The 13,305-nt window shown below is 42.0% G+C and overlaps 1 protein-coding gene across 1 annotated transcript; it reads left to right on the forward strand.

The window, feature by feature from the left end:
- The first annotated feature begins 7,759 nt into the window (after positions 1-7,759).
- On the forward strand, positions 7,760-11,692 carry LOC149320837 (uncharacterized). The gene is made up of 3 exons (XM_089504948.1): positions 7,760-7,880; positions 8,362-8,448; positions 8,828-11,692. The coding sequence occupies exons 1-3, from the start codon at positions 7,781-7,783 to the stop codon at positions 10,399-10,401; spliced, it is 1,761 nt and encodes a 586-aa protein (XP_089361074.1). The 5' UTR covers positions 7,760-7,780; the 3' UTR covers positions 10,402-11,692.
- Positions 11,693-13,305: the final 1,613 nt, after the last annotated feature.

Consider the following 13,305-nt stretch of genomic DNA (forward strand, 5'->3'; position numbering starts at 1 on the left):
CCTGCATGGCAGGGGGTTGGACTGGATGGCCCTTGCGGTCTCTTCCAACTCTATGATTCTATGATTCTAAATCAGCAAATTTGTATCCCTCTTCCTTGAAATCCTCTATTGTTTTCATTTGATATCTGTCTTCCTCATGCTTCTTAAAATATATATCTTTATATTTTAGCCATTTATTCTTAAAATGAACTTTCTTTTTATGATATTGTTCGCTTTATATTGTATATGTTCTGATATACCAACTTTTGGTGAAAAGGGACTTATAAATAAACATCATTATCAGTATTATTATTAGTATAATAATTCAGTATAAGCTCCTGCTGTTGACATTCAAAGCCCTCCATGGACTGGCCCCTCCTTACTTATCAGACCTTCTTTCTCCTCACCTTCCCACTAGGGCCCTCCGTTCTGGTAGTCAAGGGCTGCTGTCCCAGCCCAGGATTTCCTCTGCCCCATCCCGGATTCGTCCCTTTTCACTTGCTGCCCCTCACTCCTGGAACCTTCTTCCCCCACAAGCAAGAGCCATCACTTCTTTAACCAGCTTCAAAACGGAGTTGAAAACCATCCTGTTCAGAGAAGCATTCCCAGGCATTGCATAATTGTCGCTTACTATCTGATGTTCTTTTGGTGCCTGTTTATCGAACCATTTCCTGTATTGCTATGTACTGTATATGCATTATCCTACTTGAGAGTATGTATTTTCCCTGGATGAAGATTAACCTTCCATTATGAAGCCAAACCCTCCCTCCAGTCCATCTGCCTTGGTCCATGCCTTGGAGGTAGAGAGGAACTGCTGGACCTCTTACTCTTTCCCTCCACCACTCCCTTCTCCTTCTGTGTCATGTCTTTTTAGATTGTAAGCCCGAGGGCAGGGAACCGTCTAACTAAAGAGATTGCATGTACAGCGCTGTGTAAATTTACAGCGCTTCATAAATAAAGGTTAATAATAATAATAATAATAATAATAATAGATGTATACATATTAAAATGATCCACATTTAAAATTCATCATTTAAAATCCAAAATTTTGAAAAAAAAACCCATCTGGGTAAGCCTGAGGGCTTATTTAATAATCAATTAATTTAAACATTTTAATTTAATAATTTCATAACTAATAATTTTATTATGTAATAATAAATTTTAAATTTAACTCTTAAATGTTAAATTAAAAACCAACACTCTGCAGCTTTAAAAAAACAGCCACCAATGTTGCTCTGCCACCAGCCCTTGCTAGTTAGAAAATAGTTTTCTGTGCTGCCACTGCTGGAGAGAAATTTGGTCCCAAGTAAGGGCAACAGAGAAGGGCACAGAGGCTTCACAGCCTGCTACTGCGCATGCTCGAGGTGGTACCTTGCAACTTTGAGCATGCGCCTTGGTGTCGGTGATGAGCTGGAAACAGGGACCACCTGGGTTCTCTCTGCTTCTGTTCTGCAGGATGCAGGGATCTGCAAGTTTAAGGGTTTGTGCAATGGGATGCATTATCCCTTCAGTTGGACAGGGGCATGGGAAGCTGTAAGGGCTTGGAAAGGTCCCAAAGGCAGTAGGACTGTTTGCATCTGACCATTTTATCTGACCAGAGGCTTAGCCACCATTCTGCATAGCAGGGCAGACAGCTAGCAGGCCAAGAGGAACCTAGTCTTGCAAAGGACACCCCCAAACCTCTTGCAACTGAGCTGGGATCTTGGTAAGTGTTTTTCCTCTCCCTCTTCTTCCTTTGTATATTCACTTTATTTTAGTGTAAATATAACCCCTTCACAATCTGATGGTGATGTATTGGTTGCACAAAGCCTGAAAGTAATTTTATATCCTCCAGCTCTATTACAGTTTGAGACTGCATATGCATTGCAGATTCAATGCAGTTTGACACCACTTCAGCTGTCATGACTCCATCTTATGGAATCCTGGGATCTGTAGTTTGTTGTGGGACCAGAGCTTTGTAGTTTTGTGAGCTATTTCGCCTTCTCCGTCAAAAAGCTCTGGTGCTACAACAAACTACAGCAATAAGTAATAAATGAATAAATAAATAAAACTTTTATTTCTATCCCGCTTTTCTGTAGCAAGACAATCAAAGCGGCTACCAGCTAAAACATCCATATACAATATTGTACATAAAATTACAGCCCCCCCCCTTAAAAAGAATTAAATATATTATGATTAAAAGAGTTTTCAGTCTATTAATAATAGCATAATGCGGGTAGGGAGGTGGTAATACATGGTGTGAGGGGGTATCATTCTGTGGCTGAGGAATTTTATTCAGAAAAGGCCTGCCGGAAGAGATCCGTCTTGACAGTTTTTTTGAAAATCCCAGGATTCCATAGGATAGAGACATGGCGGTTAAAGATGTATCAAACTGCATTATTTCTGTGGTCCAAATTCAGCCAGTCCAGATGTGGTCCAAATTTATCCAGAGTTGAAGTAGCAAATGCCCCATTCCTAATCCCTCATTCAAGTCTATTATTACTATTATTATTATTATTATTATTATTATGTTTATGTTTATGTTTATGTTTATATCCTGCCTTCGTCCCAGTACAGGGACTCAAGGCGACTTACAAATCTAAAACAGTCCAAGTTAAAACACTATAAATATGCAAAATACAAGTTTAATAAGTCATGGTATATGTCCTACTGATAAAAGATCTGCAAGGTGTAAATAAGAGCAACAGCAGGACATTGCATTAGATAAGATGGTTGTGTCACAGTTACAAAAAGTGGAACATCCCATATGCAGAAGAATTCAGAGACATAGCCATGTTAGCCTGGAATATCAGTATGCATTGCAAAGAGATATTGTACCAACTTTTATTTAGTCTCAAAAGTGCTACAGGATCCTTTTGCAACCACCTCCATTTTTAAAATGATTCCTTTTGGGCATTCTTGACAGTGTGGAGCCCCCAGAAGGTCTCAGCATTGAAAGTTGCCCTCCAGAGCCACCAAAGTTGCTTGGTTGTAACACCTGAGGGGATATAGAGGGGTCAGGCACAAATATAAACTCCATTTATATTGTTAAACTAACTTGCAATCCAATTCCAATTGCTGGTTTGTTTCTATGTTTATAAGGCTTGTCCTGCATTTCTGTCATGTAATTCAAAGCAGTGTACGGATTCTCCCACTCACTATTTTAACCTTAGACAGATGAGGCTGAGAGATAGTGGCTGGCCTAAAGCTACCCAATAGGTCTCCTTGCCAGAGTGAGGCTTTGAAACCAGGTATAGAACCAGCATGACTGTGAACATGATAGGATAATTGAAGTGTGGCACATCTAACCTGGTCTTCTTTCCTCATAGGTTCCAGAGTGAAATCCACATCCTCTCATGACCTCCAGAGAAGATAAAATGGTTGACACCGATCCAGCTCAGGTAGTGGTGGGGAGAAGGTGAGGGGAGAGCCTGGTGACTTACAGATTGGGTCTCCCTCGGGACTAGAAGGGATTTGGATATCAGAGTCTTTCGGGTTTTGGAATACATGGGATCTCCACACTCACTTGGGTTAGGGAAATGGGGACCCTTCATGCAAGTAGAACGCCCACAAAAGAAAAACAAACACTATTTTTTATTTGAGAGAACATCTTTCTAGCAATCTCTGGATCTGCGAGACGTTGACCATCGAATTGTGTTGGAGGATCTATAAATGCCTAGATAAGTCTTTTGTCTACGAATCTCTAGGTCCTCCAGAGTGCTGGCTATACTGCCATAGAGTTGTGCTGGAGGAACTAGAGAGACTATGGCACTTTACAGAGTGCCCAAAAAGGGCGCTCTGTTGGCGCCCGTGTTTGCTGCACCAGGGAACTGCAACGGACAAACCGCACAGTACCCCGGCGCAGCAAAAAGAAGCCACAAAAAGTAGCTTCTTCTTGCGGCGCGGTAATAATAATAATAAATTTTATTTGTATACTGCTTTTCCACAGATCAAAGTGGTTTACAACCGTAGAAAACCATTACAACCATAAAAAACTGTTACAAAACATCTCTAGATAAAAACCAATTATACAAATTTAAAACAGAGTCATACAGCAAGATAAGGCAGGGAATCAGTGGCATCAATTTGTTAGTACCGATGAAGTGGACAAGATCCTCCGAAGTGTTAGGAGGACGACCTGCTCTCTTGATCCCTGTCCCTCATGGCTGACAGTTCAGGGGGGGGATGTGGTGCGACTAATGTTACATCACATAATCAACACATCTCTAAGTGAGGGTCAGTTTCCATCTAAATTAAAATTAGCAGTGGTTAAACCACTGCTAAAGAAGCCCTCCTTAGACCCCCTGCTTCATAATAACTACAGGCCCATCTCGTTGCTACCTTTCTTGGGGAAGGTGATCGAGAGAGCAGTCGCCTTCCAGCTTCAGTCGATCTTGGACGACACCGATTTTCTGGACCCATTTCAAACCGGCTTCCGGGCGGGCTATGGAGTTGAGACCGCCATGGTCGCCTTAGTTGATGATCTCCGTCTGGGCATGGACAGGGGGAGCGTGTCCCTGTTAGTGCTCTTGGACATCTCAGCGGCCTTCGATACCATCGACCATGGTATCCTTCTGGGACGCCTGAGGGAGTTGGGAATTGGGGGCACTGCTTTACAGTGGTTCCGTTCCTACCTCTCGGGCAGATCCCAGATGGTGGAGCTGGGGGACTGTCGTTCCGATAGGAGGGCCCTGACATCTGGTGTCCCTCAGGGAGCGATTTTGTCCCCTATGCTATTCAACATTTACATGAAGCCGCTGGGAGAGATCATCCGGAGACATGGGGCGCGGTGTTATCAGTACGCTGATGACACCCAGATAATTTTCTCTATGTCTCCGACTGATGCAGTAACTAAGGGTGGCATCTCTCCTTTAGATGCCTGCTTGGCGTCGGTAATGGGCTGGATGAGGGAGAACAAACTCAGTGTGAATCCAGGGAAAACGGAAGTACTGGTGATAGGCTCCCCGGTTCCTGGTGGTGAGATCTGTCACCCGGTCCTGAACGGGGTCACGCTCCCCCTGAAGGACTCGGTGCGCAGCTTGGGAGTACTCCTTGATTCGTCGCTCCAGCTGACTTCTCAGGTGGATGCGACAGTCAGGAGTGCCTGTTATCAGCTTCGGCTGATACGCCAGCTGCGTCCCTACCTGGACCATAAGGACCTTGAATCTGTCGTACATGCTTTGGTAACCTCTCGATTGGATTTCTGCAACGCACTCTACATGGGGCAACCCTTGTACCAAACCCGGAAGCTGCAATTGGTGCAGAACATGGCAGCTAGACTGGTCGCTGGTAGTTCCAGGTCGGACCATATAACACCTATTTTAAAAGACCTTCACTGGCTGCCCATTCACTTCCGAGCTCAATACAAGGTGTTGGTTTTGACCTATAAAGCCCTAAATGGCTTGGGCCCAGGGTTCTTGGAGGACCGCCTCTCCCCATATAATCCGCCTCGCACACTCAGAACTTCCGGGACTAGATTGTTGGAGGTCCCTAGGTCTAACCTTATACGGACCTCACAGAGGGCTTTTACTATTGCTGCCCCTTCACTCTGGAATAAGCTCCCTGCAGAGCTTCGCTCCGCCGCCTCATTGGCTGTCTTTAAGAAACAGCTGAAAACATATCTATTCCAGCTGGCCTTCCCACCTTAGATTGTTCATTTATTTCCTGCCCCCTTTTTCCCTTTTTTTCCCTTTCGACTCCGGACCGATGTAAACTTTTTTTCTCTGCCCTTGGCATTTGTATTTTATTGTCTTCCTGTTCCTGTTTTTTGTAGTAATGTTTTTAACTGTTATTCTGTATTTTAATCCTGTATTGAAATGTTTTATAAATTTTGTAAGCCGCCCTGATCATATCCATGGAAGGGCGGGGTAGAAATAAAATTTATTATTATTATTATTATCAACATACACAGCTTCATTTATCGGGGGGAAGGCTTGACAAAAAAGGAAGGTTTTAAGCCTTTTTTAAAATGTTTCAAGGGGGGGTCGTCAAACGGAGCTCCTCGGGAAGGCTATTCCAGATTCACGGGGCCATCACTGAAAAGGCCATCTGGGATGTAGAAACATATTTGGAAGGTGGAATTTCCGTAAGATTCTTCCCGGTTGTTCTGAGTGTGTGGGGCGGATTATATGGGGAGATGCGGTCCCTCAAGTAACTCGGGCCCAAGCCACGTAGGGCTTTATAGGTAATAACCAACACCTTGTATTGCGCTCGAAAGCGAATAGGCAGCCAGTGAAGATCTTTTAAAATAGGTGTTATATGGTCAAACCTAGATGTACCTGTGACCAGTCTGGCTGCCATATTTTGTACTAGCTGAAGCTTCCTGGCTTGGTACAAGGGTAGCCCCATGTAGAGCGCATTACAGAAATCTAGACGAGCGGTTACCAGAGCATGTACCACAGTTTCAAGGTCCCTTTAGTCCAGGTAGGGTCGCAGTTGGTGTATCAACCGAAGTTGATAGCAAGCACTTCTGACCGTCGCATCTACTTGAGATGTCAACTGCAGAGATGAGTCCAGAAGTACTCCAATGACGCACTTGCGGTGTCATTACCGTGCCGCAATGTGCAGGCGCTAAGCGTCAGCCACGTCAAAATGGCGGCGCCCATGTGTACTGGGCGCCGCCATTTTGTACGTACTAGGTACGTACTAGGGTTAGGGCGTCCAGAAAGGACCCCCTTTCCTAACCCTAGTACATACCTAGTACGTACTTTTTGCACGTGTGTAACGCGCCTATATTTATCAAATCCGTGAATAATCAAATCCGCTAAAGTCAAAGCAGCAAATTTGGAAGGCTTTATAGACATATACAGCCTGTCCTCTGTATCCACGGGTTCTTATCATTGGTTTCAATCATCCACAGCTTCAAAATATTTAAAATATATACTGTATATATTCTGAAAAGCAAATCTTGATTTTACCATTTTATATAAGGACACCATTTTACTATGCCACTGTATTTAATGAGAATTGAACATGCACCGATTTTGCAATCCATAGGGATTCCTGAAACCGAACTCTAGTAGATCCCAAGGGCCCACTGTATGTAATGGGCCCTGTATATTATCTTGGAGATGGAACCCAGGTCTGAACATGAAATTCATTTCTGTTTCATATACACCTTATACCAGTGATGGCGAACCTATGGCACGTGTGCCAGAGGTGGCACTCAGAGCCCTCTCTGTGGGCACATGTGCCGTTGCCCCAGCACAGAGTTTGGCAGAGTCTGTTACTAGAAAGCCAGAGAGACATGGCACTTTGCAATAAATAAGTGGGTTTTGGGTTGCAGTTTGGGCACTCGGCTTCTAAAAGGTTCACCATCACTGGCTTATACTCATAACCTGAAGGTAATTTTATACATGATACTTTTTAATGCATGAACAGTTTGTCTACACTGAACCATCAAGGAAGCAAAAGGGTTGCTGTGTCAGCCACCCATTTTGCAATTCAAGATAAGGGAGATTCAACCTGTATTATACTCCTCCATGGCTGGCTCTAGGTCTTGGAGAAAGACCTGGACAACACACTCTTAGTTGGGCTTTACAACCTTGCCCACACAGTTGCACTTGACTTGCAAAAGGCATTGCATTGTGGGAGAACCTAGAGTAAAGCCAACTATAGCCAAGCAGGCACAATAGATTTGTTAAAACTTGGTTAAAATAGAGGCCAGTGGCCTCTGTCTTAGCATCTCGCTTTTGCCAAGCATGACGTGTGCTACGTGAAAAGCCTTTGCGTGAGCATGTCGTTTCTGGGATGTTTTAGAGCTGGGCTATAACAGGGCAATCTTGTCCTCTTTCAGGTTCCTTTGGCCTTTGAAGATGTAGCCATGTATTTCTCAGAGGCAGAGTGGGCTATGCTAGATTGGGATGGAAGAGCTTTATACTGGGAGGTCATGGTGGAAAATTACAGGAATGTGGCTTCATTGGGTAAGGATCTCTTCATACAGGCTAGAAATCATTGCTCTCTCTAGGGCTGCATCTAGTCTATGAAAACAGCACCCAGTACATGATGATGAATTTTGTGTAATAGTTTTGATTTGATATTGATTTAAGAACACATTATTTTTATTTAGATGTGGTAATTGAAAATCATCTGAAGTGGATGTAAATTAAATACATATAAAGTATTTGACAGTATTTCTTCTGTAAATTGAGTGCTTCTAAAGTAAAATAAGATGCCTTTTTAAATATGTATGTTTCATGTTTGTGAACCAGTAAAGTAAAATATAATAAGACAAAAAAAGAGAGACCCAAGAAATGATCATACGTAAATAGGAGCAGGCAGATATTGAATCCACTGAGCTTCAAGTCATATCTGTTTCCCTGATTTAGTCCAGTGCTCCACTTCACTGTGCTACCTCTCTTTGTAAATACTTTCTGATCCGGTGTTTCTTTACTTTTCAAACAGGATCTCTGGGTCCAAAGCCAGTGCTGATCTCCTGTCTGGAAAAAGGGGAAATTTTGTGGGTCATTGATCAGAGAGAATTGAGAAAAGGTAGGATCCAGTTGGACAGTGTTTCTGCTGCAAAAATTTAACAACTCATTAACAAACACCATCCTTTCTGAGTTTAGTTTACATCAAAGGTGGGCAACTGTGAAAGACTAGGAGACCTTAGAGGTCCACACACCCTAAAAGGCACCAAAAAAGTCTCTGCTATGCCTAAGTTGGTCTGGGAAGGTATGTGGTGAAAACGCCCCCAAACTTCCTAAAAGGAATTTTGTAGGAGAAAAGAAAATTGAATCCCAGGTCCCACAAAAACAGACCTAGGGTGCTACATGTGGCCCACAGGCCTTACTTTGCCTACCCTGGTTTATATTCTCAGAAGGTGGAACTGTCACTCACACCCTACTCTTTCTTTTGTTGTTTCTAACAGTTGATGTGCAAGTGAAGGAGGAAGAGGACTTTCAGCAGACAGAAATTTCTCAACTGAGAAAAGCAAAAGAGACAGCATTCCTGTGGAGCAATGGAATAAACTCCCAGCGTACCAAGAAAGGAGCAAGCTCTTCGATAAATCACAGGCAGAGAAAGCGCCCTCAGAAGAAAGCCATTCATTGTGAGGGAAGAGGCAAAGTCCCAAGTGAAATGATCCAAGAGAGAAATCACAAGGATAAGATGCAAGGGGCCCGTTCTGAGGAGTCAGGATTTGGTACCACTGAAACTATCAAGATTCCTCATCAGGCAGTACAGCCACTGGAGTGCATTGCCTGTGGACGAACCTGCACCCACAAAGCTGCCCTCATTATACACCTGAGATCTCACACTGGAGAGAAGCCATATGCATGTCCAGATTGTGGAAAAAAATTCAGCTGCCGAGGAAATCTCAATAGACATGAAAAGGTCCACTCAGAGGAGAAACCGTATGCCTGTTCAGACTGTGGGAAGAGGTTCCTTGACCAGGAACAGCTTCTTTGTCATGAAAAAATCCACTTGGGAGAGAAGCCATACGCGTGTTCAGATTGTGGGAAAGAGTTCAGCTGCAAAGGAAATCTTCATAGACACGAAAGAATCCATGCAGGTGAGAAACTGTACTCATGCTCAGACTGTGGGAAGAACTTTCTTGACAGAGAACGTCTTGTTAGACACAGGAAGATCCATTCTGGTGAGAAGCCCTATATGTGTCCAAATTGTGGAAAATGCTTTAGCAGCAGAGAAACCCTCAGTAGACATGAAAAAATCCATTCTGGGGAGGATCCCTATAGATGTCACCACTGTGGGAAAACCTTCAGGCAAAGAGGAAATCTCAGTAGACATGAAAAAATCCATTCAGGACAGAAGCTCTTCACTTGCTCATACTGTGGGAAGTGCTTCAGACAGAGAGAGTACCTCAGTGTTCACGTGAGAATCCATACCGGAGAAAAACCATATATATGTCCAGATTGTGGGAGAAGCTTCAAATGTGCATCAAACTTTAGCAGGCACAAGAAGATCCATGGAGGAGAGAAACCCCATACATGTCTGGATTGCAGAAAAAGGTTCAGAACCCTTTCAGACCTTAAACTTCACGAGAGAATCCACACCGGGGAGAAACCTTTTCTGTGCACCGACTGTGGGAAAAGCTTCCGTCGCAGCTCTACTCTGGCAAGTCATTTGAGAACTCACAAAGGAGTCAGACCGTATAAATGCTTGGAATGTGGCAAAGAGTTACGGCACAAATTCTCTTTGATTAAACATCAGGAAATACATAGGTATAAATGCTCAGACTGTGAGAAAAGCTTCAGCCAAAGTTCACTCCTTGAGCAACATAAAAGAAAACACACAGGTGAGAAACCCTTTAGTTGCTTGCACTGTGGGAAAAGATTTAATCACAGATCAGCACTGATTATACATGAGAGACGTCACACAGGAGAGAAACCTTATGGGTGCTTAGACTGTGAGAAAAGCTTCATTACAAAATATAAACTTATTCAGCATGCACAAATCCACACCAGAGAGAAGCAGAGTGTATGAGATGATCTGCGGTCAAAGATGAAACCTCACTCAACATGTGAGAATCTGTGTGAAGAAAGAAGCCTTGCAAGTGCCAGTGCTGTGAGAAGAGAATTACACAGAGATCAATGCTTTATTATGCATGAAAGATTCAGGTTTAGGAAGAGAGATCCTGTGAAAAGAATGAGGAAAAAGCTATTTCTTCATAACTTCTGTGACTCTTGAAGATTTGCCTAGGAAAGTGATCATAGAGATACCAAATATGTGACAGTCTCCATTATGAATGGACAATTTCAGTCTCACCAAATAAATCACATGAGAGAAACCACTAATGCATGGATGGATTGTGGGGAAGGTTTTATTAATCCTTGTGCATTTTATCAACCCTTGTGTCATTTTATTCTCCTAGAATCATGTTTTCTTGTAAAACCTACACTGAATAAGACTACAGTATGGGCATTCTTTCTCGTGATCAGCTGCACATTATAAACTGTCACCAGATTTCAGCCATTAATCATGTAAAGGTTTTTTTTTCACTTATAAACAAAAGAGTTTGGGGGGGGGGAATCGCTCAACAGATTATTTTTTAGTTTTACTATTGTAGTAAAATATACCCCGGGCAAACCGATGCATGGAAGCAGAAGTGATGTGCTCTAGTTATTATTATTATTATTATTAACCTTTATTTATAAAGTGCTGTAAATTTAGTTGTAACCGGATTGAACCTATTTGAACCAAAGCAAAATTGGTTGGAGGAAATTGGATTTCATTGGGGTTAGGAAATACTGTACACCACAAAATCAGAATTATATGGTTTGGTTTCATCTGGTTTTATTTGATTTTCTTCCTCCTTGAGGTTTCTAACTCTGGGTGCTTGAATGGAAGATGCTTTGGACAGGAAGTAGTTTTTATATTCTCAAATACATGAATTCTCATCAGGTTAAAAAATACTCTAGAACTAATACATTGGGATTAACATTTTTGGCTTCTTGATAAGACATCAAAGATGTCACACAGTGGAGACCTTAATTAAATGTTATGAAGGAACCCTGTAGCACCTTCAAGGCTAATGGAGAAACAGAAATTTCTAGCGTAAGTTTTTATGTATTCCAGTCCATTTCCTCAGATGTATGGGATAAAGCCCATAAACAGGGAGGAAGGGAGAAGGAGAATGTGAATTGTAAAAGTACAGTGAGTCCGTGGTATCTGCTGGGGCTTGGTTCCAGTATGCCCCCTCCATGGATACCAAAATTTATGGATACACAATTCCCATTATATGCAATGGCTTATATAAAATGGTAAAATCAAGGTTTGCTTTTGGTGTTGTTTTTTTTTTAATTCTTTAAAAACTATTTTATTCATTTTTTAAAAATGAAATATAATGAAGTAATTATACCACACAACCAGTACTTACACAGCTTCAGAAATCCATAAGTTGCCAATGACAGTATTTTATAATCCTTCCTTCCTATAAAGATCATTAAAACTGGATTTGCCCCTTTATATTTCCATACACAAAGGATTTTGAATTTTAACTGACATTGTCATACACTAATGGCATATATAGGTCTGTTCTTGGCTCCCACTCCACCAAATGCATCTGAGGAAGTAGAGTTTAGTCTACGAAAACTCATGCTACCAACTTCTTTCTTTCAGTTAGTCTCAAAGGCACTACAAGATCTCTCTAGGTATATATTAAGTAGGGCTTTTCTTCCTTTTTGCACATTATGGGATTCCTCCTGGAGAGAAGGTTGAAATGTAGGGTGTGTTCTGGAAAAGGAGGATGTTTGGCCACCCTGAGTCAGTATTGTAATACCAGGTTGTGGAAGAAAAAGCGAGCTTGGCGAAACCTTGGTTCAAGCTCTGGATCAAGAATTAGGCCTTAGTGGATGAACTAAGAATGTAAATGAGGGAAATTTCCACTTATGAAACTCCCTGCTAAGTATAATGAGATTCTGCTATCTGCTGCAGTTTGGTTCCAGGATCTCCGTAGATACCAAAATCCATGGATACTTAAGTTTTGTTGTATACAATGGTGTAATAAAATTTTGCATAAAAAGGCAAAATCAAGGTTTGTTTTTTGGATTTTTTAAAAATACAATTTTCAAGCTGTGGATGGTTGAATTCATGGATGCAAACTCCACTAATATGGAGAGACAGCTGTACAAGCTTGTACACTTAGCACATCCTGACCTCAAGCTTCCAGATTAGAGGTAACTCAGTACAAAATTTGTTGATTTTATATCTTCTAGCTGCTTTCCTCGACTTCAGCTTTCATAGGTAAGAAATCTACTGGTTTAATTGTTATGGGATAAAATCCCCCATGTCTGTTGTCTAGCCATGGAAGGATGTGACACTCAGAGATACAACTGCTATATTTGCTATATTGTTTAGTTGCTATAGTAAAGACCACACAGCCAAAATAAACTGTGCATGGCCTCCAATCATAAATTCTAACCCTCTTTTTATATGTGAGCTACTTGCCTCTGATTTAAAATTTTCTTACCCGCAACAAACTTCTGCCCTTTCTAGCCTGAATGTTCAACACACATTGTCACAAATAAGAAACTACATCTGGAAGTAGCCCTTGGGTGCAAACTGCTCAGAACAGCATCTTCCAGACTCTGTGTGACAACTGAGTCAGCTGTTGAACTGCACCAAGAAAGCCACTTCCTCTGTAATTAACATCTACAACCATTCATCTAGCTTTTATTAACTACTCAGTCTAATGATTAATTACATTGGGCTGATGATGAATGGCTGCCAGATGTAAGATTCCAGTTTTCTCATTTTTCCCCATCACAAATATGTTTTACTAACCGAAATTGGGCTTTTACACATGTTCAGTTTGTAGGTCTGACACGGGGTGCATGTACACTGTAGAAATAATGCAGTCTGATACCTTGGCACTATCCCACAGAATCT

The sequence above is a fragment of the Sceloporus occidentalis genome, unplaced genomic scaffold (genome assembly GCF_023333645.1).
Source record: "Sceloporus occidentalis isolate IW3139 unplaced genomic scaffold, rSceOcc1.0.p SCAF_1, whole genome shotgun sequence".
Lineage (NCBI taxonomy): Eukaryota > Metazoa > Chordata > Lepidosauria > Squamata > Phrynosomatidae > Sceloporus > Sceloporus occidentalis.